This window comes from Hyperolius riggenbachi, unplaced genomic scaffold (assembly GCF_040937935.1).
Source record: "Hyperolius riggenbachi isolate aHypRig1 unplaced genomic scaffold, aHypRig1.pri scaffold_402, whole genome shotgun sequence".
Taxonomy (NCBI): domain Eukaryota; kingdom Metazoa; phylum Chordata; class Amphibia; order Anura; family Hyperoliidae; genus Hyperolius; species Hyperolius riggenbachi.
In genome coordinates, this window is record NW_027152613.1 from 24377 (window position 1) to 50506 (window position 26130).

General features: G+C 46.0%; 1 protein-coding gene across 1 annotated transcript; it reads left to right on the forward strand.

The window, feature by feature from the left end:
- Positions 1 to 20: 20 nt before the first annotated feature.
- LOC137543911 (charged multivesicular body protein 1b-like) lies at positions 21 to 23930 on the forward strand (the record flags this gene model as incomplete). Its single annotated transcript, XM_068264981.1, has 3 exons — positions 21 to 208; positions 21609 to 21706; positions 23784 to 23930. Coding segments are annotated over exons 1-3 (264 nt in total), but the record flags the coding sequence as incomplete, so codon positions are not given.
- Between the last annotated feature and the right edge of the window lie 2200 nt (positions 23931 to 26130).

The window sequence follows — 26130 nt, forward strand, 5'->3', positions numbered from 1 at the left end:
AGATCACCCGCCCCGCCCAGCGCCACCAGACAGCGCTAAGCCCCTCCCCCGATACCCGGCGCCCCGTCACACTGGCTGAGGGGACGGTGACGTCATTCGGGAACAGGAAGCGGAGTGCAGAGACACCGGAAGACGGAAGAGGAGAGAATTTCAGAGACACCCGAGAGAAGAAGAGAAACCGGAGACACCATGTCGTCCAGCATGGAGAGTATCCTTATATCACTATCACTGTGCTGGGGAGTCCACTGCTGTGTATATAGTGTGCTGGGGACAATGGGGTGGGAGGGGGTGTGTGTGGTTGTTATTATATTACTATATACACAGTATGGAGAGTGCCCTTCTGTCTGTGCTGCGTACAGTGTGTGCTGGGACACCAGGGGGAGGAGGGGACCTGAGTGTGATGTTATTGTTATGTTACTGTACTATATACACAACATGGAGAATATCCTTATATGGTTATTACTGTACTGTAATAATGGACACCAGGGAGGAGGGACCCTGTAATTGTTATTATATTACTATATACACACTATGGAGAGTACCCTGCTATGTGGACTGGGGACACCAGGGAGGAGGGACCCTGTATTTGTTATTATATAACTATATACACACTATGGAGAGTACCCTGTTGTGTGTACTGGGGACACCAGGGACGAGGGACCCTGTATTTATTATATTACTATATACACACTATGGAGAGTACCCTGCTATGTGGACTGGGGACACCAGGGAGGAGGGACCCTGTATTTGTTATTATATAACTATATACACACTATGGAGAGTACCCTGTTGTGTGTACTGGGGACACCAGGGACGAGGGACCCTGTATTTATTATATTACTATATACGCACTATGGAGAGTACCCTGCTGTGTGTACTGGGGACCCCAGGGAGGAGGGACCCTGTATTTGTTATTATATTACTATATATACACTATGGAGAGTGCCCTGCTGTGTGTACTGGGGACACCACAGAGGAGGGACCCTGTAATTGTTATTATATTACTATATACACACTATGGAGAGTACCCTGCTGTGTGTACTGAGGACCCCAGGGAGGAGGGACCCTGTAATTGTTATATTACTATATACACACTATGGAGAGTGCCCTGCTGTGTGTACTGGGGACACCACAGAGGAGGGACCCTGTAATTGTTATTATATTACTATATACACACTATGGAGAGTACCCTGCTATGTGTACTGGGGGCACCAGGGAGGAGGGACCCTGTATTTGTTATTATATTACTATATACGCACTATGGAGAGTACCCTGCTGTGTGTACTGGGGACACCACAGAGGAGGGACCCTGTAATTGTTATTATATTACTATATACAGACTATGGAGAGTACCCTGCTGTGTGCACTGGGGACACCAGGGAGGAGGGACCCTGTATTTGTTATTATATTACTATATACACACTATGGAGAGTACCCTGCTGTGTGTACTGGGGACACCAGGGAGGAGGGACCCTGTAATTGTTATTATATTACTATATACACACTATGGAGAGTACCCTGCTGTGTGTACTGAGGACACCAGGGAGGAAGGACCCTGTATTTGTTATTATATTACTATATACACACTATGGAGAGTACCCTGCTGTGTGTACTGGGGACACCAGGGAGGAGGGACCCTGTAATTGTTATTATATTACTATATACACACTATGGAGAGTACCCTGCTGTGTGTACTGGGGACACCAGTGAGGAGGGACCCTGTATTTATTATATTACTATATACACAGTATGGAGAGTGCCCCGCTGTCTGTGCTGCGTACAGTGTGTGCTGGGACACCAGGGGGAGGAGGGGACCTGTGTGTGATGTTATTGTTATGTTACTGTACTATATACACAACATGGAGAATATCCTTATATGGTTATTACTGTACTGTAATAATGGAGAATACACTACCGTGTATAAAGTAGGTGCTGGGACACCAGGGAGGAGGGACCCTGTATTTATTATATTACTATATATTCACCATGGAGAGTACCCTGCTGTGTGTACTGGGGACACCAGGGAGGAGGGACCCTGTAATTATTATATTACTATATACACACTATGGAGAGTACCCTGCTGTGTGTACTGGGGACACCAAGGAGGAGGGACGCTGTAATTGTTATTATATTACTATATACACACTATGGAGAGTACCCTGCTGTGTGTACTGGGGACACCAGGGAGAAGGAGCCCTGTATTTGTTATTATATATTACTATATACACACTATGGAGAGTACCCTGCTGTGTGTACTGGGGACACCAGGGAGGAGGGGCCCTGTATTTGTTATTATATATTACTACTAGCTGATTGCCCGGCGTTGCACGGGTAGGTATTTGGCTGGTGTCGGCTCCACCCACTCTTTCTAACCCTAACACACAATTACTCAATGACCAAGCTTGTGAGCCTTGTAGTCTTTGGCATCAGTAATTTGCATTGAAATGAAAAAATCTGATGGGTTGTTTGTGGCTCCACCCCCTTTTCTGAATTTGAACCCCAGTCACCCAATGACCAACTGTACCAGGTTTGAGGCCTGTGCCAATAACAGTGCAAAAATGGTAGCAATTAAATATTCCCTTCAAAAGCAATAGGTGAAGCTTAATACACTTTTGTAGGCTCCACCCACTTTTCTGAATATTGATCCCATTCACTGAGTGACCAACTGTGCAAAGTTTAATAACCCTCCCATTAACAGTGTAAGAATGGCTGCAGTTTACATTTTCCCAGTGAAATTTGTATTTTTCTCCACCCACTGATTGCCCGGCGTTGCCCGGGTATGTTTTTGACTTGTGTTGGTTCCGCCCACTTCTTCTAACCCTAACGCACAAACACTTAATGACCAAGTTTGTGAGCTTTGGTGTCTTTAGCATCAATCATTTGTATATTCCCATAGAAATTAAACAAATCAGATTGGCTGTTTGTGGCTTTGTCGCTCTCCAGCATTTGAACCCCAGTCACCCAATGACCAACTGTAGCAGGTTTGAGGCATCTGCTATTACCAGTATAAAAATGGCAGCAATTTAAATATTCCCCTTGAAAATCAACAGGTGAATTTTGATTGGCTATTATAGGCTCCATATTAATCTCAGTCACCCAGTGACCATCTGGGCAAAGTTTGGGAACCCTGCCATTAACAGTGTAATAAGGCCCGCAGTCTACATTTTCCCAGTGAAATTTGTTTTGCTCCGCCTACTTTTTGTAACCTGGACATACAGTCACTCAATGCCCAAGTTTGTGAGCTTTGGGGTCCTTGGCATCAATAATTTGTATTTTCCCAAGAAATGAAACTGTTTGTGGCTCTGTCCTCTTTTCTAAATTTGAACCCCAATGACTAACTGTACCAGGTTTGAGGCTTGTGCCATTAACAGTGCAATGAATGGTAGCATTTTTAATATTCCCCTTTAAAATCGACAGGTGATTTTGATTGGCTTTTTTAGGCTCCACCCACTTTTCTGAATATTAATCCCAGTCACAAGTAACCAGCTGTGCAAAGTTTGAGATCCCATTAACAGCGAAGAAGGGCTGCAGTTTACAATTTCCCAGAAAAAAATCTGTTTTTGACTCCACCCACTTTTTGTAACCTTGACACACAGTCACTACTCAATGACCAATTTTGTGAGCTTTTGGGTTTCTGGCATCAAAATTGTGTGAATGGAAGCAGTTTATCCAAAAAAAGCAAATCAGATTGGCTGTTTGTGGCTCGACCCCTTTAGTGAATTTGAACCCCAGTCACTTGATGACCGACTGTAGCAGGTTTGAGGCCTCTGCCATTAACAGTGTAAGAATGACAGCAGTTTCAGTATTCCCCTTGAAAATCAATAGGTGAATTTTGATTGGCTCTTGTAGGCTCCACCTACTTTTCCAAATATTAATCCTAGTCCCCCAGTGACCAACTGTGCCAAGTTTGAGAACCCTGCCATTAATAGTGTAAGAATAGCTGCAATTTATATTTTCCCATGTAAAAAGTTAGTTGTTTTTGGCTCTGCCCACTATTTCTAACCTTGACATACAGTCACTCAATGACCAAGTTTATGAGCTGTGTGGTCTTTGGCATCAATAAGTTGCATTTTACCATTGAAATTAAACAAATCTGATTGGCTGTTTTTGGCCCACTCCCTTTTCAGAATGTAAACCCCAGTCTCCCAGTGACTGACTGTATCAGGTTTGAGACCTCTGCCATTAACAGTGTAAGAATGGTAGCAATGTAAATGTTCCCCCTTGAAAATCAATAGGTAAATTTTGATTGGCTGTTTTTAGGCTCCACCCACATTTCTGAATATTAATCCCAGTCACCCAGTGGCCAATTGGGTCAAGTTTGGGAACCCTGCCATGTAAAAAATTAAGTTGTTGGCGCCGCACACTATTTCTAACCTTGACATACAGTCACTCAATTATCAAGTGTATCAGCTTTGGGGTCCTTGGTATCAATACTTTGTATATTCCCATTAAAAAATAAACAAATCTGATTGGCTGTTTGTGGCTCCGCCCCCTTTCTGAATTTGAACCCCAGTCACCCAGTGACCAACTGTACCAGGTTTGAGGCATCTGCTATTAACAGTATAAGAGAATGGTAGCAGCTTAAATATTCCCTTTGAAAACCGAAAGGTGAATTCTGATTGGTTGTTGTAGGCTCCACCTACCTTCCAATTCTTAATCTCATTTACCCAGTGACCAACTGTGCAAAGTTTGAGAACACTGCCATTAACGGTGTAAGAATGGCTTCAGTTTATATTTTTTTTTTAGTAAAATTTGTTTTTGGCTCCGCCCACTTTTTGTAACCTGGACACACACATCACTCAATGACCAAGTTTGTGAGCTTTCAGGTTCCTGGCATCAAAAATGTGTGAATGGAAGCAGTTTATCCACCAAGGAAATCTGATTGGCTGTTTGTGGCCCCGCCCCTTTTGTGAATTTTGACCCCAGTCACCCAAAGACCGACTGTAGCAAGTTTGAAGCCTCTGCCATTAACAGTTGTAAGAATGGCAGCAGTTTAAATATTCCCCTTGAAAATCAATAGGTGAATTTTGATTGGCTGTTGTAGGCTCCACCCACTTTCTCGAATCTTAATCACATTCACCCAGTGACCAAGTGTGCCAAGTTTGAGAACCCTGCGATTAACAGTCTAAGAATGGTCGCAGTTTACATTTTCCCATTTAAAATGAATGGCTGAAATTTGATTGGCTGTTTTATGCTCCGCCCACTTTTCCTGGATTTGTAACCTCGGTCACGAAGTGACCAACTGTGCCATGTGTGGCGACTCTGGCTTGTTTACTGTGAGAATGGCAGCTTTTTACATTTTTTCCATTGACTTGAATGGGTGAAATCTGATTGGCTGTTTGTAGCTCCGCCCACGTGTGCAGGGGGGCCGCGAGACCCCCAGAACGTATCATCCCAGGTAGTAAGGGATCTGTGTACCAAGTTTCGTTCAAATCGGTCAAGCGGTTTTTGCGTGATCGCGGCACATACACAGGCACACACATACACACACACACACATACATACATACATCCGATTTTATATATATAGATACACAGTATGGAGAGTTCCCTGCTGTCTGTGCTGGGACACTAGGGGAGGAGGGGGGTCTGTGTGTGATATTCTTATGTTTCCATACTATGTACACAACATGGAGAGTATCCTTATATCATTATTACTGTGCTGTATAAACACTATGGAGAATGCACTGCTGTGTGTGGTGTGTCGGGGAAAGGGGGGGTTATTATATTACTATATACACAGTATGGGGAGTGCCCGGCTGTCTGTGCTGTGTACAGTGTGTGCTGGGGACACCAGGGAGAGGAGGGGACCTGTGTGTGATAGTATTATGTTACCATACTATGTACTTAACATGAAAAGTTTCCTTATATCATTATTACTGTGCTGTACACACACTATGGAGAGTGCCCTGCTGTGTGTCTAGTGTGTGCTGGGGACAACAGGGCAGGAGAAGGACCTGTGTGTGTCATTGTATTACTATACTACTGTATATTACAGGCTTTCTCAAACAGGGTTCCCTGGAACCCCGGGGTTCCTTCAGTATTTTGCAGGGGTTCCTTAGCGTTTCCCCCCATCGTGGGGGAAGTATAATAGGGGCACATTATAATAGAGGGTACTGTAAAAAGAAGTACTAATTTTGGGGGGCAGAATAATAATGAGCACATTAATAAAAATGCACATTAAAAAAAATAAAAAGGATAAACAGACAGTATAATAAGTGTCAGTGTAATAGGGGGTAGTAAAATATACAGCCACACCTACTTTTAAAGACCACGCCTCCAGCAAAATAAATGCCGGGGTTCATCGAGATCCAAAAATTATTTGCAGCGTTCCTCCAGGGTAAGAAGGTTGAGAAAGGCTGGTATATACACACTAATGAAAGTGCCCTGCTGTGTGTGGTGTGTGTTGGTGAAACTAAGGGGAAGATCTTGTATACTATATTGTATTGTATTATTACTGTTCTATATATATACTATGGGCAATATCCTGTAGTGTGCACTGGGAACATCGGGGTAAGGGTCCTATGTGTGTTATAATATACATTACGGTGATGTAGTGAATAGCACTCTTGCCTTGTAGTGATTGGTCCCCGGTTTGAATCCCAGCCAGTGCGCTATCTGCAAGGGGTTTGTATGTTCTCCCCGTGTCTGCATCAGAATCAATTTATTTGGCCAAATAAATTTGCACTTACAAGGAATTTGACTTGGTAGTAGCTTAACAGACACAGACAATACTGTACAAGGACAGACAGTGTATATATACAGTGGGTTGCAAAAGTATTCGGCCCCCTTGAAATTTTCCACATTTTGTCACATTACTGCCACAAACATTAATCAATTTTATTGGAATTCCACATGAAAGACCAACACAAAGTGGTGTACACATGAGAAGTGGAACGAAAATCATACATGATTCCAAACATTTTTTTTTTACAAATAAATAACTGCAAAGTGGTGTGTGCATAATTATTCGGCCCCCTTTGGTCTGAGTGCAGTAAGTTGCCCATAGACATTGCATGTTGAGTGCTAATGACTAAATAGAGTGCACCTGTGAGTAATCTAATGTCAGTACAAATACAGGTGCTCTGTGAGGGCCTCAGAGGTTGTCTAAGGCCTGGTGCACACCAAAACCCGCTAGCAGATTTTGAAACGCTTTTTGTTATTCTTCTGTAGCGTTTCAGCTAGCATTTTGCAGTTTTGTGAAGCGGTTTTGGTGTAGTACATTTTAGATATTGTTACAGTAAAGCTGTTACTGAACAGCTACTGTAACAAAAACGCCTGCAAAACCGCTCTGAACTGCCGTTTTTCAGAGCGGTTTGCGGTTTTCCTATACTTAACATTGAGGCAGAAACGCATCCACAATCCAAAAAATGCCTCACCCCTGGAGTATGCGTTTCTGCAAAATGCCTCCCGCTCTGGTGTGAACCACCCCATTGAGATACATTGACCAAGCGGATCCGCAGCCGCAATCGGCTGCAGAAACGCTGAAAAAGCCGCTCGGTGTGCACCAGCCCTAAGAGAATATTGGGAGCAACAACACCGTGAAATCCAAAGAACACACAAGACAGGTCAGGGATCAAGTTATTGAGAAATTTAAAACAGGCTTAAGGTGCGTACACACATGCGACTATAGTCGTTTGTAACGATCGTTCCCCCGATCTTTACCAACGACGATCGTTACAAAAAACGAACCACCGACTATTAAGGCAAACGACGAACGAGCCAAATCGCTACAAAAGAAAGTTCTGTCTCGGCGGATTTTAACCAACGACGATCGTTTGCAAAAGTAGTACATCGTTGGAAACGATCGTTCGTACTAGGCTTGACATGCGCATTTCACTATTTCTCCATGGAACTTCTCATTTTTATGCGCAGGCGCAATAGTTGCTTTCTGTGATGTAACGTTCGTTCCAACGATCAGATCGTTACACACATTTTAAAACTACCTTTACTTAGGTCGTTCTTTCATCAATTAAAAGTTCGTTCGTCGTTCTTAACGAACGATCGTTGTCGCATGTGTGTACGTAGCATTAGGCTACAAAAAGATTTCGAAAGCCTTGAACATACCAAGGAGCACTGTTCAAGCGATCATTCAGAAATGGAAGGAGTATGGCACAACTGTAAACCTACCAAGACAAGGCCATCCACCTAAGCTCACAGGCCGAATGAGGAGAGCGCTGATCAGAAATGCAGTCAAGAGGCCCATGGTGACTCTGGGCGAGCTGCAGAGATCTACAGCTCAGGTGGGAGACTCTGTCCATAGGACAACTATTAGTCATGCACTGTACAAAGTTGGCCTTTATGGAAGAGTGGCAAGAAGAAAGCCATTGTTAACAGAAAGCATAAGAAGTCCCGTTTGCAGTTTGCCAAAAGCCATGTGGGGGACACAGTAAATATGTGGAAGAAGGTGCTCTGGTCAGATGAGACCAAAATGGGACTTTTTGGCCAAAATGCAAAACGCTATGTGTGGCGGAAAACTAACACTGCACATCACTCAGAACACACCATCCCCACTGTCAAATATGGTGGTGGCAGCATCATCTCTTCAGCAGGGACAGGGAAGCTGGTCAGAGTTGATGGTAAGATGGATGGAGCCAAATACAGGGCAAACTTGGAAGAAAACCTCTTGAAGACTGCAAAAGACTTGAGACTGGGGCGGAGGTTCACCTTCCAGCAGGACAATGACCCTAAACATAAAGCCGGGGCAACAATGGAATGGTTTAAAACAAAACATATCTATGTGTTAGAATGACCTAGTCAAAATCCAGATCTAAATCCAATCGAGAATCTGTGGCAAGATCTGAAAACTGCTGTTCACAAATGCTGTCCATCTAATGTGACTGAGCTGGAGCTGTTTTGCAAAGAAGAATGGGCAAGGATTTCAGTCTCTAGACGTGCAAAGCTGGTAGAGACATACCCTAAAAAAGCTGTAATTGCAGCAAAAGGTGGTTCTACAAAGTATTGACTCAGGGGGGCGAATAATTACGCACACCCCACTTTGCAGTTATTTATTTGTAAAAAATGTTTGGAATAATGTATGATTTTCAATCCACTTCTCACATGTACACCACTTTGTATTGATCTTTCACGTGGAATTCCAATAAAATTGATGCATGTTTGTGGCAGTAATGTGACAAAATGTGGAAAACTTCAAGGGGGCCGAATACTTTCGCAACCCACTGTAGTAAAGGACAGTATGTAATTTACAGTAGCAGTGAAGGGGGTGAGAGGTGTTTAATTTTCAGTTCTATGCTTTAATGTTTTCCAGTCCTAGCGTGTGTGTGTGTGTGTGTGTGTGTGTGTGTGTGTGTGTGTGTGTGTGTGTGTGTGTGTGTGTGTGTGTGTGTGTGTGTGTGTGTGCGCGCACGCGCGCGCTGGGGACACCAGGGGAGTCGTGTGTCTAATAATATACTGTATTTTTATTATTATACTATATACGGTACACACTATGGAGAGTACCTTGCTGTGTGTAGTGTGTGATGGGGACATCAGGAGCAATGTGTGAGTTATTGAACTATCTTATTATTATGCTCTATACACACTATGGAGTGTACCCTGCTGTGTGTATGTTTACAAAGCTTTCAGGACTCAATCACTCAGGCAACAGTGCAGGTACTGAGTCCAGTATATACACTTTGGTCTGCTATTGCAGAGTGTCCTTTTTTCTATGGCAGGCGAGGAGGGACAAGAATGTGGCGCATTGTTCTGGATCTTCAAATGAGCTTCAGGGTCATGTACACGCTTGATTTTCAGCCAAGTTTAATACTGCTTGTGTTTGCACCTTTAGTTATAGTTATTAGCCTGGTCTATTGGCTTCTTAAAGAAAATGTAATGTAATGAGAAAAACCTCCCCTGGGGGGTACTCACCTCGGGTGGGGGAAGCCTCCGGATCCTATTGAGGCTTCCCCCGTCGTCCTTTGTCCCTCGGCGGCGGAGATAAAGCTCCCCGAACAGCGGGGATGCAAATATTTACCTCCCTGGCTCCAGTTCAGGCGTAGTGCCCGCTCTACTGCGCAGGTGTAAGTCTCCTGTGCCTCCGCAGTAGAGCGGACCCGACAGAGATCGGCTATTTCCGCCTATCTCCGTGCTGAAAGCCGCAACAGCGCCCCCGCTGGAGCCAGGAAAGGTAAATAAATCAGTGCTTGTCAGGCTTGTCGGGGGAGGATTGCCGGATACTTCGGAGGAGCCAGTGCTGGACTGCCTGCAGCTACAGGAGTGGGGGAAGCCTCATTGGGACCCTGAGGCTTCCCCCTCCCGAGGTGAGTACTTTTTTTGTTACAGGTTCTCTTTACAGGAAACCTCAGGGGAAACTAACAAAATGAGCTTTACTTACCTGGAGCCTCCTCCACTCCCTGGCAGCCGACATGTCCTTCGCAGCAGCTCCGGGATCCACTCCTCGCCAGATCGGCCTCTACTGCACCTGCGAGTGCGCTGCTGTCAATCACGCTCACGTGGTCTGGAGCGCTCTGCACAGAACTACAGCCCCTGCGCAAAACGCTGCAAACCATGTGAGCGTAAATGACAGTGCTGCTCGTGCAGTGGATGCCGACCTGGCGATGTCAGCATCCGCAACGGAAGGTATCCTAGGACTCCAGAGCTGCGGTGAGGGACATATCTGCTGCCAGGGGCTGGAGGAAGCCCCGAGTAAGTAAATCTCATTTTGTTCGTTTTCTTGAGGTTTCCTTTAAAAGGAATCCGAGCTGAGAGTCATATGGAGGCTGACATATTTATTTCCTTTTAACAATACCACAATACAATACCAGTTGCCTGGCAGTCCTGATGATCTCTATGGCTGCAGTATGATCTGAATCACACACCTGAAACAAGCATGCAGCTAATCCAATCAGACTTCAGTTATAAACATCTGATCTGCATGCTTGTTCATGGTCTGTGGTTTAAATGATTAGAGGCAGTGGATCACAGGACAGCCAGGCTATGTGCATTGTTTAAAAATAAATAAATATCAGCCTCCATATGTCTTTCACCTCGAAATCCCTGTGAGGGCCCGCGCACACTAAAAACCGCTAGCGTAAAAGAAAACGCTCAGCGCTTTTTGAAGTGATGTTTTTTAAGGCGATTCTAGGCATGTGCAGAGCGTTTTTTATTTTATTTTAAGCATGCCTAGTGATTTTTGGAGCGTTTTGGTGGAGCGTTCTTTTATATTTTGTTACAGTAGAGCTGGAACTGGACAGCTTCTGTAACAAAAATGCTTGGAAAACCGCTCTGATCTAGCGCTTTTCCACTTTCCTATACGTAACATTGAGACTGAATCGCCTCAGAAATCAGCAAAAAATACTGCATGACCCGAGTTTGCATTTGGGGAAAAAACTCTCAGGTGGTAGAGCTGTCCATTCTTCTTGGCTGTCATCAGAGATCCACCACCATACTTGTCACCATACATCTTGTTGCCTCTTCTCCAAAGGGCTGGTGCACAACAGAGCGGTTCTGGAGCCGTTTTTAAAACACTTGCAGGGGGAAAACCGCTTGGCTAATGAAAGTGAATGGGATTGTGCACACCAGGGTGGGTCGTTTTTTCCACAAACGCAAACTCGGGGGGGCTGCAGCATTTTTTAGATTTCTGAGGCATTTCTGCCTTAATGTTAAAGTATAGGAAAGTGGAAAACCGCTCTAAACGCTAGATCAGAGCGGTTTTCCAGAAGTTTTTGTTACAGAAGCTGTTCAGTGACAGCTTTACTGTATCAATATATGAAATCTGCTACCCAAAAACGCTCCAGATAATGCTAGGCATGTTTAGAAAACCTCTCTAGACATACCTAGAATCGCTCTGAAATCTGCTCCAAAAACCTCTAGCGTTTTGCGGATCTGCTGGCGGTTTTTGGTGTGCACTGGGCCATAGTTCAGTTTTGGTCTCCTCACTCAAAAGCGCTTTGTTCCAGAGGATTCAGGACTTGTGTGGATGCTGTTTGGCATATTGTAAGCGGGGCTTTCATGGTTTTGGCCCAGTAAAAGGCTGCTTTCTTGCAACTCGACTGCTATAGACCAACTTTGTTGAAACAGCAATGCTACATGTTTGCAGAGGAGCCTGTATTTCATCTCGCATGGTTTGTAGGTTTTTCTTGGCTCCTCAACAAATGATCCTGGCGGTTGTGGCTGGAGACTTGCTTGGTCTACCTGACCGTGGTTTGGTAACAACAGAACAGAACTGACAGGCATTTTCAGCTCTCTGGATATATGTTTATATCCTTTTTTCTTGATTTATATAATTTGGCAACCTTTTCTTTGTTTGCTGTCTCTGTGGTTTGGTATCCAGCAAAGTCTGTGCTGCTCTGACTAAATTTAGATAGGCTATTTATACAGAGAGACACTAGTTGTAATCAACAAAGGTACAGGTGTGGACACTCCCCTAAATTGAACCTGTATTTGTCAACTTATGTAAATATTATTAACATTTTAATCAGGCCCGTTTGGGTGGTTTCATTTATCAATGTCAGTGTTCTCCCCAGGCTCTTTTAGCCGGGTGCTCCACCCGGCTAGATTTGGTGACCACCCGGCTGTCATTGGCTCAGCTCCTCACCTCCTCCTATGCTGTAAACAGAGTTGTTCCGCATTTTCATCTCGCCCCACCCGGGTACTTTTTCATGCCACCCGGCTACTATTTCATGTCACCCGGCTGGAAACAAATTCTGGGGAGAACACTGTATGTGAAGAAAAAAAAAAAAAAGACACACAATTATGTTAAGACAAGACACAAAACATTTACATTGCGCTTCCTCTGGCGGACTCAAAAGTGCAAGAGCTGCAGCCACTAGGACGCACTCTGTAGGCGTAAGCATTGTTAGGGAGTCTAGCCCAAGGACTCCTTACTGAATAGATGCTGGCTTACTGAACAGGAAGAGACGAGATTCAAGAGTCAGAGCCCTTAACCAGTGCACCTGAGCAACGCCTTACATAAAGTGGACCTGTGCTCTTGCACAGGACAGAAGGAAAAAATAGAGAAATGCACCCTGTGTGTATTTAGAGAGTATAGCCTAATATCCCCTCATCTGTGACTAATCTGAACTGTAATTTGATCTCTCAGCTGTGTCAGATGGCTGCCTCGGCAGCTCAGCTAATTTGTAAACACAGGATGTTATCCCTATGTCTGCTTCCGTAAAAGCAGGAAGTAGACACACTGCAGAGTTATTGCAGGATTTGTATTAGCTGTAACAAGGAAATGTTTTTCTTTAAAGGTTATTATGTTGTTACTTATCTTTTATAGCACAGAGGAAGTTCTGAGTTAAGGGATTCAGCAACAGTCACTTATATTTTCCTACCAATGGAGAATATTTCTCAAATCCTGCCAGTGTGTGATTTTCCAGTTCTATCGACCATTTGATTGGATAATTTTATCGGATCTGGGAGAATCGATTGTTCCGTTTTCATACAATAATACACTTCAGTGCGAGTTCACTTGTGTCCACCACCGAAAACACCATAAAAACTGATGCGCTTACCAGATTCTCACAGACCTTAACTACAGGGTCTGCAATATGGCTTTATGAGGTCAGCAGCAGGAGTCTTCGCAGCCGGCCTCCTCTCCAGACAAGCCGAACAATCTAATCCTCAATTGCAGTATTTCACCAGAAATGAAGCATGCAAAGAGACAATGCACATCTAAGCGTATCTACAGCGATTTTAATAGCTCAATAAAATGACATGAAAAAGTTTTAAAATGTCACTCACATCTGGGCCCTTATGACAGGGACCCACAAGGAAAAACAGCACTTAAAACATAGGACGCCGTCCAGCCACACGTCCGCCTCGCCCGACCGGTTTCACTGTCAAAGTTTCATCAGGGGCAGAAGGGACAGTATGTACAGGACATTACAGGCGAGTCTAGATGCATTCTTAAAGCTCAGATCCAAAAAAGAACACAATAAGAAATCTGTGCCTGGCATGAGAAGTGAGACCACTCAGAGACCTTCGGGTCCTCTTCTCCTCCAGTCCGGGACGGTACCAGCCTACTAGAGTGGGGGCGGAGCTATGTGTATGGTACTCATATGTTTTACTACCTACATACTACCTATGTTTTAAGTGCTGTTTTTCCTTGTGGGTCCCTGTCATAAGGGCCCAGATGTGAGTGACATTTTAAAACTTTTTCATGTCATTTTATTGAGCTATTAAAATCGCTGTAGATACGCTTAGATGTGCATTGTCTCTTTGCATGCTTCATTTCTGGTGAAATACTGCAATTGAGGATTTGATTGTTCGGCTTGTCTGGAGAGGAGACCGGCTGCGAAGACTCCTGCTGCTGACCTCATAAAGCCATATTGCAGACCCTGTAGTTAAGGTCTGTGAGAATCTGGTAAGCGCATCAGTTTTTATGGTGTTTTCGGTGGTGGACACAAGTAAACTCGCACTGAAGTGTATTATTGTATGTTGATTGAAGACGTTTTACTGAGGCGTTGGACTTTGGCTGCGACACATGTAGTGTTCCACATGATAGGACTTGCTTGGCTGCGCTGATATTGTGTTTTGATTAGATTGTTCCGTTTTCCCCGATTGATGGAAATTGGCTGATATCTCGTCCAATCGACCAAATTACTCGATCGTACAGGATGGAAAATACCAGTCAATCATAGAGGTATTGGCTGCGGTTCACATGATTTCAATCGATACAGGAATTTTGCAGGGCTGAGGAGTCAGTACAAAAATCATCCAACTCCGACTCCTTAGTTTATGAAACCACCGACTCCGGATACCCAAAAATGGCTCCGACTCCTCGACTCCGACTCCTTGGTCTAATACTTACCAAGGCTTGTGGATTTGGTACAAAAATCTTCTAACTCCAACCCCTCAGTTTATGAAAACTCCGACTCCGTACCCAAAATTGCTCCAACTCCTTGACTCCGACTCCGCAGCCCTGGAATTTTGGTGTCAGAGCACGGAGGCACAAGGTCCTTCAGATCGAATGAATGAAGGCAAATCGCCAGGATCTCGCTTGTAGTGTGTGGGCCACGAGTCAATCGACTTTCGATCAACCACACTGTTGTTGCTCATCCAATAAAGGGGATCGCTTTATCACCCTATGCTAAATGAGTACTGTAATGTATGGTTACCTTGTGGGCTAGAGGGGTCTAACAAGGAGTTAGTAGGCAGGAAATCCAGACAGTTCTGAATAGACAGTATAAGCTTTTACTCTGTGTCTATGCTAATAGTAAACTAGCTGCAGTGTGTACTGATTTCTGCTACCCTCAGTATATACAGTATAAGCTGTTACTCTGTGCCTGTACTGATAGTAAACTAGCTGCTGCATGTGCTGATCTCTGCTGCCTCCAGTATGTACAGTATAAAGGTCCGTACACACGCCGGACTGGAAGCAACGACGGGTCCGTCGTCACCTCCCGCTGGGTGGGCGTTCCAGCGATCCGGGCGGATCGCTCAGAAACAGCCGTATCAGTCTGCAGACAGACTGTACACACGCCAGACTGTCGTTGGAACGCCCACCCAGCGGGAGGTGACGACGGACCCGTCGTTGCCTCCAGTCCGGCGTGTGTATGGACCTTTAGCCGTACTGATAGTAAACTAGCTGCAGCGTGTGCTAATCTCCGCTATCTCCAGTATATACAGTTTAAGCTGTTACTCCGTGCCTGTACTGATAGTAAACTAGCTGCTGCGTGTGCTGATCTCTGCTGTGTCCAGTATGTACAGTATAAGCCGTTACTCTGTGCCTGTACTGATGGTAAACTAGCTGCAGCGTGTGCTGATCTCTGCTACCTCCAGTATATACAGTATAAGCTGTTACTCCGTGCCTGTACTGATAGTAAACTAGCTGCAGTGTGTGCTCATCTCTGCTACCCCCAATATGTACAGTTTAAGCTGTTATTTTGTGCCTGCACTGATAGTAAACTAGCTGCAGTGTGTGCCGGTCTCTGCTACCCCCAGTATGTACAGTATACGCTGTTACTCTGTGCCTGTACTGATAGTAAACTAGCTGCAGCATGCTGATCTCTGCTGCCTCCAGTATGTACAGTATAAGCTGTTACTCTGTGGCTGTACTGATAGTAACCTAGCTGTAGTGTGTGCTGATCTCTGCTACCTCCAGTATGTACAGTATAAGCAATTACTGTGTGCCTGTACTGATAGCAAACCAGATGCCACCATGAACCCCGCCCCCTCCCCAGGCCTACACCCACAGGTGTGGGAGTACCTGAGGTAGGGATGAGCCCCTTGTCCTATCCATGGTGAAGGGGAGGCTTTCCTGCCTCTTTCTTCCGGAGGCCCCCCTCCCCCCCCCCCCCCCTCCACCCCAATACCATGGACCTGTAGGCTGGTATAGCTCAGGCTGCGGAGCCCCACACAATCCAAGCTCCGAATTCTGGCCATACCAGCCTGCCAAGGTGACAAGGGGTTAAAGATACCTGGGAGAGGGGCCCCAAGCTTTCTGCTTCCTTAAAATGTGTCAAGTGTGTAGACGGTATTCGGAATTAGTATATATTAGTGTATCACACCAAAATGTCATTTTACAGAATTACATTTTTTTTTTCTCCAAATGATTTTCTCAAAAACAACAAGGACTTATTGAATTTTTTTTACTTGTCTCCATTATTCTCCCTAAAGCCCCATCTACACGATACGATTCTTTGTGCGATTCGATTACGATTCTATTTATGATCCGATTAAATCCAACATCCCAATAGGGATTCGATTCAATTCGATTTGCCATTGTTTTGCAATGGCAAATCGAATTGAATCGAATCCCGATCGGACATGTCGTAATCGGATCGTAAATAGAATCGTAAACGAATCGCACAAAGAATCGGATCGTGTAGATGGGGCTTAAGATATCTTGCAAATTTAGTGAAGCCAGCATTTATGGGGGATTCAAAATTAACTGTGGAAATTCGGAATGAAAATTTTTTTAAATTTGGAATTCCATGGAATTGTATTGCTTGTCCCTAGAGGCCAGTAATAATCAAAGTGTCTCTAGTTAGTGCCGCTGGTAGATATGTGGAGGCTGCTGGCAGAGTCATACATACAGGACAGTAATGATTGAAGTGGTAGAAGCAGGGCCGGATCTACCATAAGGCACAGTAGGCACTTGCCTACAGGCGCCTGATGATGGAAAGGCCGGCTCATTCCCTTCCCCTAGTGCCTCCCCCCTCCTTCCTTATGCAGAGTCCCAAGCACAGCATAAATGAGAGGTTACTCCCCCTGCTCTCAGCATTCCACTGACGAGCTCTCCCTTCAGTCTGGTGCACCACTAGATACTTAAAGTTAATGGGAACTGCTGAATAAAAAAATAAACCAGATACTTACCTGAGGCACTGATCTGCAAACTCGGCTTTCCAGCTGTTAAGGAACTACAAGTCCCACAATGCATTTGCCTTTATGAATCATGACTGTGGCTCTCAGACTCCTGCAATGCATTTTGGGACTTGTAGTTCCTTAACAGCTGGAGAGCTAAGTTTGCAGATCACTGAGTCCTAAGGAGAGGCAAGGATCTGGGTCCTATAGAGCATTCCTGCTCCTCTAAGGATCTTTCGTTCCACCGCAGGCTCCGCGGTGGCAGTATTCGATCAAGTAAGGGCTGGTTCAGACGGACGTTTGGAGGCGTTGCGTTTGCTGGCGTCGCGTTCAGCAGCGTTCGTGTGCGTTTGGATGCAGTCGCGTTTTTTCTTCCCCTAGGGGGACATTAGCCGTCGCGGTTAACCTCCCCTGGAAGCTACATGTAGCTTCCAGGGGCTCCTTGAACGCCAGGAAAAATCGGGACCCAAACGCCGCGTTTGTGTAAACGCGCTTGAAAGCTTGGTACAAACGCTCCCATTCACTTGAATGGGAGCGTTTAACACCAAGCCCTGAACGCTGGCTGTAAACGCTCTGCAAGCGTCCGTCTGAACCAGCCCTAAGTCAAATCCTGCTTGCCGTGGCTGAATGGGGGTTTCAGAAGTCTTCAGGAGCCCAAGTGCTCCCAAAGACACGTACTGCGCTCGCTCATGCAGGTGCAGTACAGAGCACTCGGCTTCCGAAGACTCCTCCGGTGGGCGATTCATAGGGGCAGCCAGCAAGGGCATCGAGCGAGGAGGGGGAAGGCTCAATAGGACCCAGAGCCTTCCCTCCCCTTAGGTAAGTATCTGGTTCATTTTATTTTAGCGGTTCCCCTTGACTTTAATACTGAGGGGACCTCTGGCTACCTACTAAGGGGCACCTGTAGCTACCTATGAAGGGCAAGGGGAGAAAGGGAGAAGTGACACTTGCGGTGCAGTCCGGTTCGGTGAGGTTTGTAGGTTCATGGAGGATGACGTGTAGGGTGTCAGGACATCTTTGCCCATAGGCTCCTGTGATGTAAATGTAAGCCTGGATACAGAGGCTAGTGTAGTGTGTGGAGGCTGCTGGCACAGTCATACGTACAGGACAGTAATAATGATTGATGTGGACAAAGGTTGAGTATGATCAGATTTGGATTGATATTGTGTACTCAGCAGACATGTGACCAGACCTCATGCACTCCTGACTGCACTCGTCACGGCGTCATGTGACCTGCCTCGGGATGTCATGTGACGTCAGCAGGGAGTGTAGTCGCTAAACTGGCCTAACCAGTAATGTGAGACTCGGAGGTTATTATTCAGGAATCTTGTCCTGATGGCGACAGATGTTCCCGGGCAGAAATAGCGGCAGGAGGGGGGCTGATGTGTCCAGATGGCACGGGGGGGGTTATATAAATAGCACATATTGCCGCACACGGACCCCAGTGACGTAGGAAGATGACATCTGCTTATGGCCATTCAGGCTCTGTGTTTTGTGTCTTCATGAAGCGAACATTTAAAGGGAACCTAAACTGAGAAGGATGTGGATTTTTCCTTTTAAAATGATACAAGTTACCTGACTCTCCTGCTGATCCTGTGTCTCTAATACTTTTAGCCACAGCCCCTGAACAAGCATGCAGATCAGGTGCTCTAACTGAAGTCAGACTGGATTAGCTGCATGCTTGTTTCAGGTGTGTGATTCAGCCACTACTGCAGCCAAAGAGCTCAGCAGGGCTGCCAAGCAACTGGTATTGTGTAAAAGCGGATCCGAGTTGAAAAACTTACTATAACAAGTAACTTGTCTATATATCTTATCTAAAGTTTAGATTGTTTACACAGCAAATCTAGCTGAAAACAGCTTCAACAGTATGTGATTACTTCTTCCTGTGATACAATGAGAGCAGCAATGTTCTGTTTGTCATCATTACACACCGGCGAGCTGCTCTGCATCTCCAGCCCTCAGCCTGTGAAAACTTCACTCCCCTCCGCCTCTGAAAACCCTGGCTAGTAACACCTTTCTTCCTCCTGCCCAGACTGCGCTCCCATAAGCCCTTGCTACAGTGCCAAGGCACTCTGGAGAAGCTGTTGGCGAGGCTTGTTTAGTTTATAGGGAATAAGAGTATTAAAACAACAACAAAAAATATTTGGCTTGAGGAATGCCCTATAAACTATATGAAAGGAACACAATTACGTAATCAGTAAACGTTTATCTCGGATCCACTTTAAAAGGAAACATTCATATCCCTCTCAGTTTAGGTTCTCTTTAATAATAATTTTTAAAGGTGTATGCTCTGGGGATTTCACCGCCTAATCCGTGTCCTGAAACAAGCATGCAGCCAGCAAAGTCTAAGTTCATTCCAGTGTGCTTGTTCAATGCGGTGAAACCAGGAGGAAGGTAATAGCCCTGGAGCTTGCACTTTTCAAAGGAACCTGAGGTGAGAGACCTATGGAAGCTGACATATTTATTCCCTTTTAAACAATACCAGTTGCCTGACAGCCCTGCTGATTTTTCTTGTCAGTTAGGGTTTAAATTACACACCCGAAACAAGCATGCAGCTAATCCAACCAGACTTCATAGTTACATTGTTATTTTGGTTGAAAAAAGTCATACGTCCATCGAGTTCAGTCAGAGCACCTGATATGCTGCATGCTTGTTCAGGGTCTCTGGCTAAAAGCATTAGAGACACCTGATCAGCAGGACAGCCAGGCAATGTGCATCGTTTCAAATGAAATAAATGTGTCAGCCTTCATATCCCTCTCCAGTGTTCTCCCCAGTATTTTTTTCCAGCCGGGTGGCATGAAAAAGTAGCCGGGTGGGGCGTAATGAGAGAATGCAGGGCTGGCCCTTCTCTGCACAGCTCTGCTTACAGCATAGGAGGAGGTGAGCTGATGACAGCCGGGTGCTCACCAAAACTAGCCGGGTGGAGCACCCAGCTAAAAGAGCCTGGGGAGAACACTGCTCTCACTTCAGGTTTATTTTAAAGCAGCAGGGACCGCAATACTATCCCGAGGAAAAAAAAACGTACATAAATACTTGTTCTACTTACATAACACATGTTTTGTACTGTCCACATTTTGATTTTAGTGAATTTTATATAGTAAATAAAAAGAAAACTGTTAGAGGCATTTTCCATCTTTACTGCCTCTGACTGAAGCCAATCCTGATGTTCTTTTTTCTCCTGCCTGAAATTGCTCTGTCATATCTAGCTTGTTTTGTAAATACATGTGAGCACAGCATAGATCGTATTTCAGCAGCTTCTGCAGAGGGGGTGATGTGTATTTCCCTTCTCAGTCTCAGCCTGTTGCACTGAACTGCCCTCAGCCAATCGGTGAGGAGCAGGAATGTGGGAGGGGATATAACAGCTTCCCTCTCCTCAGCAATGTACCCAAATAGAGCCAGGCTGACTGAGATAAGATTAATTACAGCAGACACATTTATGATTACGGTATATTAGAATGCTTGCAATGCAGGGTCAGGATGTCGACTACATAATAAACACAGAGCAGAGGGTAAATGGAATTTGATTTTAGGGCTGACAATCCCGCTTTAAGGTGGCAATACATGAGACAACCAAATCAAATTGTATTCAGAAAAAAAAAACATTTTTTTATTTAAAGGGAACCTGAAGTGAGAGGGAGATGGAGGCTGCCATATCTACTTCTGTTAAACAGTACTAGTTTCCTGGCAGCCCTGCTGATCTATTTGGCTGCAGTAGTGGCTGCATCAAACTCCAGAAACAAGCATGCAGCTAATCTGGTCAGATCTGACAATAATGTCAGAAACCTCTGATCTGCTGTATGCTTGTTCAGGGGCTATGGCTAAAAGTATTAGAGGCAGAGGATCAGCAGGACTGCCAGGCAACTGGTATTGCTTAAAATTAAATAAATAAATATGGCAGCCTCCATATACCTTTCGCTGCAGTTGTCCTTTTAAATGGGAGTTGATTTTGTAAATTTGATAAAATGGTGGATGGGGCATGGTGGAAAATGCTGTTCATTGATCATTATTTTTATTTATTTTTTTTTACCAAAAATACATTGAAAGGAATGAAAAAATCTGGCCACATTTGGGCACCTTTAGATTTGGGACATGCTGGTAATGAGGATGATCAGTAAGATGCAAATAATGCAGAGTTGAAGCTAATTGTATGCAGATTTATTCAGCATCTCACATTTGATGGGTCTATTTCCATAAATTTTGCATCAACTCAGATTTCTCGCATCTCACTGACCACCCCAGATGATAGGAAGGCCTCCTGGGTTTTCCGCGGTTTGTCTTCTGGAATCTGCCGTTCGTCATCCTTGTGTTACCATATATATTCTATACATCTGTTGGTTCTGCTCCTTATCCCGCCAATCCCAGAGAACCTCTTCAACCTGAAGTTTGCAGCTAAAGAGCTCCATCGAAATGCCAAGAAATGCGAAAAAGAGGAGAAGATTGAGAAAGCCAAAATCAAGAAGGTGAGAGCCCTGGAAAATCTGTGCCACTCTCCATTGCAGATCTTGTGTAAATCTGTCTATGTGCTTTTTTTTAGATAAAGTCTCTGCTCTCCTTTCTTAAAGAAGACTTCAGGGAAAGTTGAAAATAATCAGATTTACTTACCTGGGGCTTCCTCCAGCCCCTGGAAGGCTGTGTGTCCCTCGCCACAGCTCCGCTCCAAGCCTGTGTCCCGGGGTCCCCTGCGTAGGTACCGCTTGTGACCGGGCTTACGTAGCCGGGAGCCTTTCTGCGCATAAGTACTGCTCCTGTGCAGAATGCTCCCATCCACGGGAGCGTGATTGCGAGTGGTGTGGCCAGGCATATGTACGGGAGACCTGCTCATAGCGATGTTGCGGTGAGGGACACACAGACTTCCAGAGGCTGGAGGAAGCCGCTGGAAACTGAATCTGATCCCTTTTTTTTTTTTTTTTACTTTTCCTGATATTCCCTTAAAGAAAGGAGCGCATATACTTTGTCACATAAATAATTTGTACTGCACCTGTAATGAGTGCAGACAAACACCACTTCCTGCTCCTTTGACTGCCTCTGCTATAGGCTGCAGTTTCCTTGCCGAGGTCAGTCTGTGCTCCGCCCACTTGCAGTCTGAGCAGCTGGATGATGCTATTCAGGCAGCAGCAGCCACATCCACAGAGTCTAAAACTCACCTGCTATGGTCCTCTACTTCTGGTCATGTGATCTTTAGCCTCTGCTTCTGGTCATGTGATCTTTAGCCTCTGCTTCTGGTCATGTGATCCTGCTTCTGCCCATGCGATCTGTAGTGTCTGCTTCTGGTCCAGTGGTCTGTAGCCTCTGCTTCTGGCCATGCGATCTGTAGTGTCTGCTTCTGGTCCAGTGGTCTGTAGCCTCTGCTTCTGGCCATGCGATCTGTAGTGTCGGCTTCTGGTCCAGTGGTCTGTAGCCTCTGCTTCTGGTCCAGTGGTCTGTAGCCTCTGCTTCTGGCCATGCGATCTGTAGTGTCTGCTTCTGGTCCAGTGGTCTGTAGCCTCTGCTTCTGGCCATGCGATCTGTAGTGTCGGCTTCTGGTCCAGTGGTCTGTAGCCTCTGCTTCTGGCCATGCGATCTGTAGTGTCTGCTTCTGGTCCAGTGGTCTGTAGCCTCTGCTTCTGGCCATGCGATCTGTAGTGTCGGCTTCTGGTCCAGTGGTCTGTAGCCTCTGCTTCTGGCCATGCGATCTGTAGTGGCTGCTTCTGGTCCAGTGGTCTGTAGCCTCTGCTTCTGGCCATGCGATCTGTAGTGTCTGCTTCTGGTCCAGTGGTCTGTAGCCTCTGCTTCTGGCCATGCGATCTGTAGTGTCGGCTTCTGGTCCAGTGGTCTGTAGCCTCTGCTTCTGGCCATGCGATCTGTAGTGGCTGCTTCTGGTCCAGTGATCTGTAGCCTCTGCTTCTGGTCATGTGGTCTGTATTGTCTGCTTCTGGTCATGTGATCTGTAGCGTCTGCTTCTGGTCATGTTATCTGTAGCGTCTGCTTCTGGTCATGTTATCTGTAGCCTCTGCTCCTGGTCATGTGATTCTGCTTCTGGTCCAGTGATCTGTAGCATCTGTTTCTGGTCCAGTGATCTGTAGCCTCTGCTTCTGGTCATGTGATCTGTAGCCTCTGCTTCTGGCCATGTGGTCTGGGGCCTCTGCTTCTGGCCATGTGACCTGTGGCCTCTGCTTCTGGCCATGTGACCTGTGGCCTCTGCTTCTGGCCATGTGACCTGTGGCCTCTGCTTCTGGCCATGTGACCTGTGGCCTCTGCTTCTGGCCATGTGGTCTGGGGCCTCTGCTTCTGGCCATGTGGTCTGGGGCCTCTGCTTCTGGCCATGTGTTCTGGGGCCTCTGCTTCTGGCCATGTGTTCTGGGGCCTCTGCTTCGGGCCATGTGATCTGGGGCCTCTGCTTCTGATCATGTGATTTGCAGCCTCTGCTTCTGATCATGTGATTTGCAGCCTCTCTGAGTGTTGCTGGGATGACTATCTAGTCTCCTGGGGAATATATGCACTGTGCTCTAATATTCTTTATTGCTTCTGACTCTTCCTCCCGTCTCTTCCTCCCCACAGGCCATCCAGAAGGGGAACATGGAGATCGCCCGGATACACGCCGAGAACGCCATCCGACAGAAGAACCAGGAGATAAATTTCTTGAGGATGAGCGCCAGGGTGGACGCAGTGGCAGCCAGAGTCCAGACGGCGGTCACTATGGGAAAGGTAGGCAGCCATAGTCCAGATGGTGATCACTATAGGCAAGCTAGGCAGCGGGAGTCCAGACAGTGATCACTATGGTTAAGGTAGGCAGCCAGAGTCCAGACAGTGGTCACTGTGGGCAAGGTAGGCAGCCAGAGTCCAGGCAGCAGTCACTATGGGCAAGGTAGGCAGCCAGAGTCCAGACGGCAGTCACTATGGGCAAGGTAGGCAGCCAGAGTCCAGACGGCAGTCACTATGGGCAAGATAGGCAGCCAGAATCCAGACGGCGATTACTATGGGCAAGGTAAGAAAAAGACACCGAGAGCCCAATATGGTGTAGTATGCTCAGGACAATAGTGGATAATGTAATGTGAGAAGGTTATACTCACAAACAAGGGTTACCGCTGAGGCAACCACTGTGAATGCAGGTGAGGAGATTAGACCTGTCCTCACTCAGGGTTAAGAAGTCGCTCTCTGTAGATAGAAGAAAGGTAGGGGTGGGTCCCCCTTCCACCAAGGGTGGACACTATAATGACTTTGATGAACAGAGGCGCCAGCAGAATAAAAACAACAATTAAAAGTTTTAAAATATGCTGGGGAGGCAGTGGTGGACTTACCTCCGAAAGCAGACTAGACTACTTGTCTGACATAAATAAACACTTTATTAGTACCCCAATAGATGCAACGCGTTTCGCAGGACCAAGCCCGCTTCATCAGGCAATAAAATAGGGGACAAAACAGTAGCTCTCAGGTAGCACATATAGCGCCTCTGTTCATCAAAGTCACTATGGGCAAGGTAGGAAGCCGGAGTCCAGACGGTGATCACTATGGGCAAGGTGGGCAGCCGGAGTCCAGACGACGGTCACTATGGGCAAGGTGGGCAGCCAGAGTCCAGACGACGGTCACTATGGGCAAGGTGGGCAGCCAGAGTCCAGACGACGGTCACTATGGGTAAGGTGGGCAGCCAGAGTCCAGGCGGTGATCACTATGGGACTGCAGCCTCTCACATCAACTCCTTTTCATCTACTTGTGTTAATAAGCCCCTACCCTTCAGCCCCCATGTGGTTAAGGACATACCCCTCCAATCCCCATTGCCAAAACGCAGTGGCTTAAAGCCTTCCTCCTCCAGCCTCCCGATGCCTCAAGAGGAATTTTGCCAAAAAATAGTAGTGTGTGTGTGTGGGGGGGGGGGGGGGGGGGGGGGGGGGGGAGAGGGATCAAGGCTCTGCAAAGTGAGAAGTTAAAAAACACAAGAATTGTCAAAAAATGTTTGCTATTCGCAGTGTAATTCGTTCATGTTGTTTGATCCTCTGTGAGCTTGCAGGTCAGCATCTTTACTGCTGGCAGAAGTAAAAACCCTGGACAGTCCCAACTGCCCTTATCTAGAAACACACCCACTAACATTGTGATACGCTGAAAGGTAGTTGTTTTTTTTTTAATGTGTATATATATGCACAGTTGGAGATAAGGCTTGGCAGTTGGAAAAAGCTTTTATTTCCCACAATGCAACAAAGTTCACAGACAGGAAACTGTCAGGACCATGGTCCTGACATCACACTGTGGGAGGGATTTCACCGCAATATCAGCCATACAGAGCCCCCTGATAATCTGTTTTAGAAAAAGTAAAGATATCCCGCTTGTAAAGGGGTATTGGCTACTGCTACTGGGATGAACTTACATTTTGCACTAAAGCTCCTTTTCAGTACTGCAGCTCAGCAGCCTCCAAGTTTGACTTTTCATTTTCAGCCATTTATGTGGATGGGCACCTCCCCTTCCCCTCTAGTGGCTCAACACCACTAACTCCCAGTGGCAACCCCTAGTAGATAAGCACCACCCCTCTCCAGCTTCGAGAAGCTAAGCACCTCCCCTCTTCAGCTTCCAGTAGCTAAGCACCTCTTCTCTCCAGCTTCCAGTAGCTAAGCACCTCCCTTCTCCAGCTTCCAGTAGCTAAGCACCTCCCTTCTCCAGCTTCCAGTAGCTAAGCACCTCCCTTCTCCAGCTTCCAGTAGCTAAGCACCTCCCCTCTCCAGCTTCCAGTAGTTAAGCACCCCCCCTGTCCAGCTTCCAGTAGCTAAGCACCCACCTCTCCAGTTTCCAGTAGCTAAGCACCTCCCCTGTCCAGCTTCCAGTGGCTAAGCACCTCCCCTCTCTATCTACCAGTAGCTAAGCACCTACCCTCTCCAGCTTTCAGTTGCTAAGCCCCCCCCTCTCCAGCTTCCAGTAG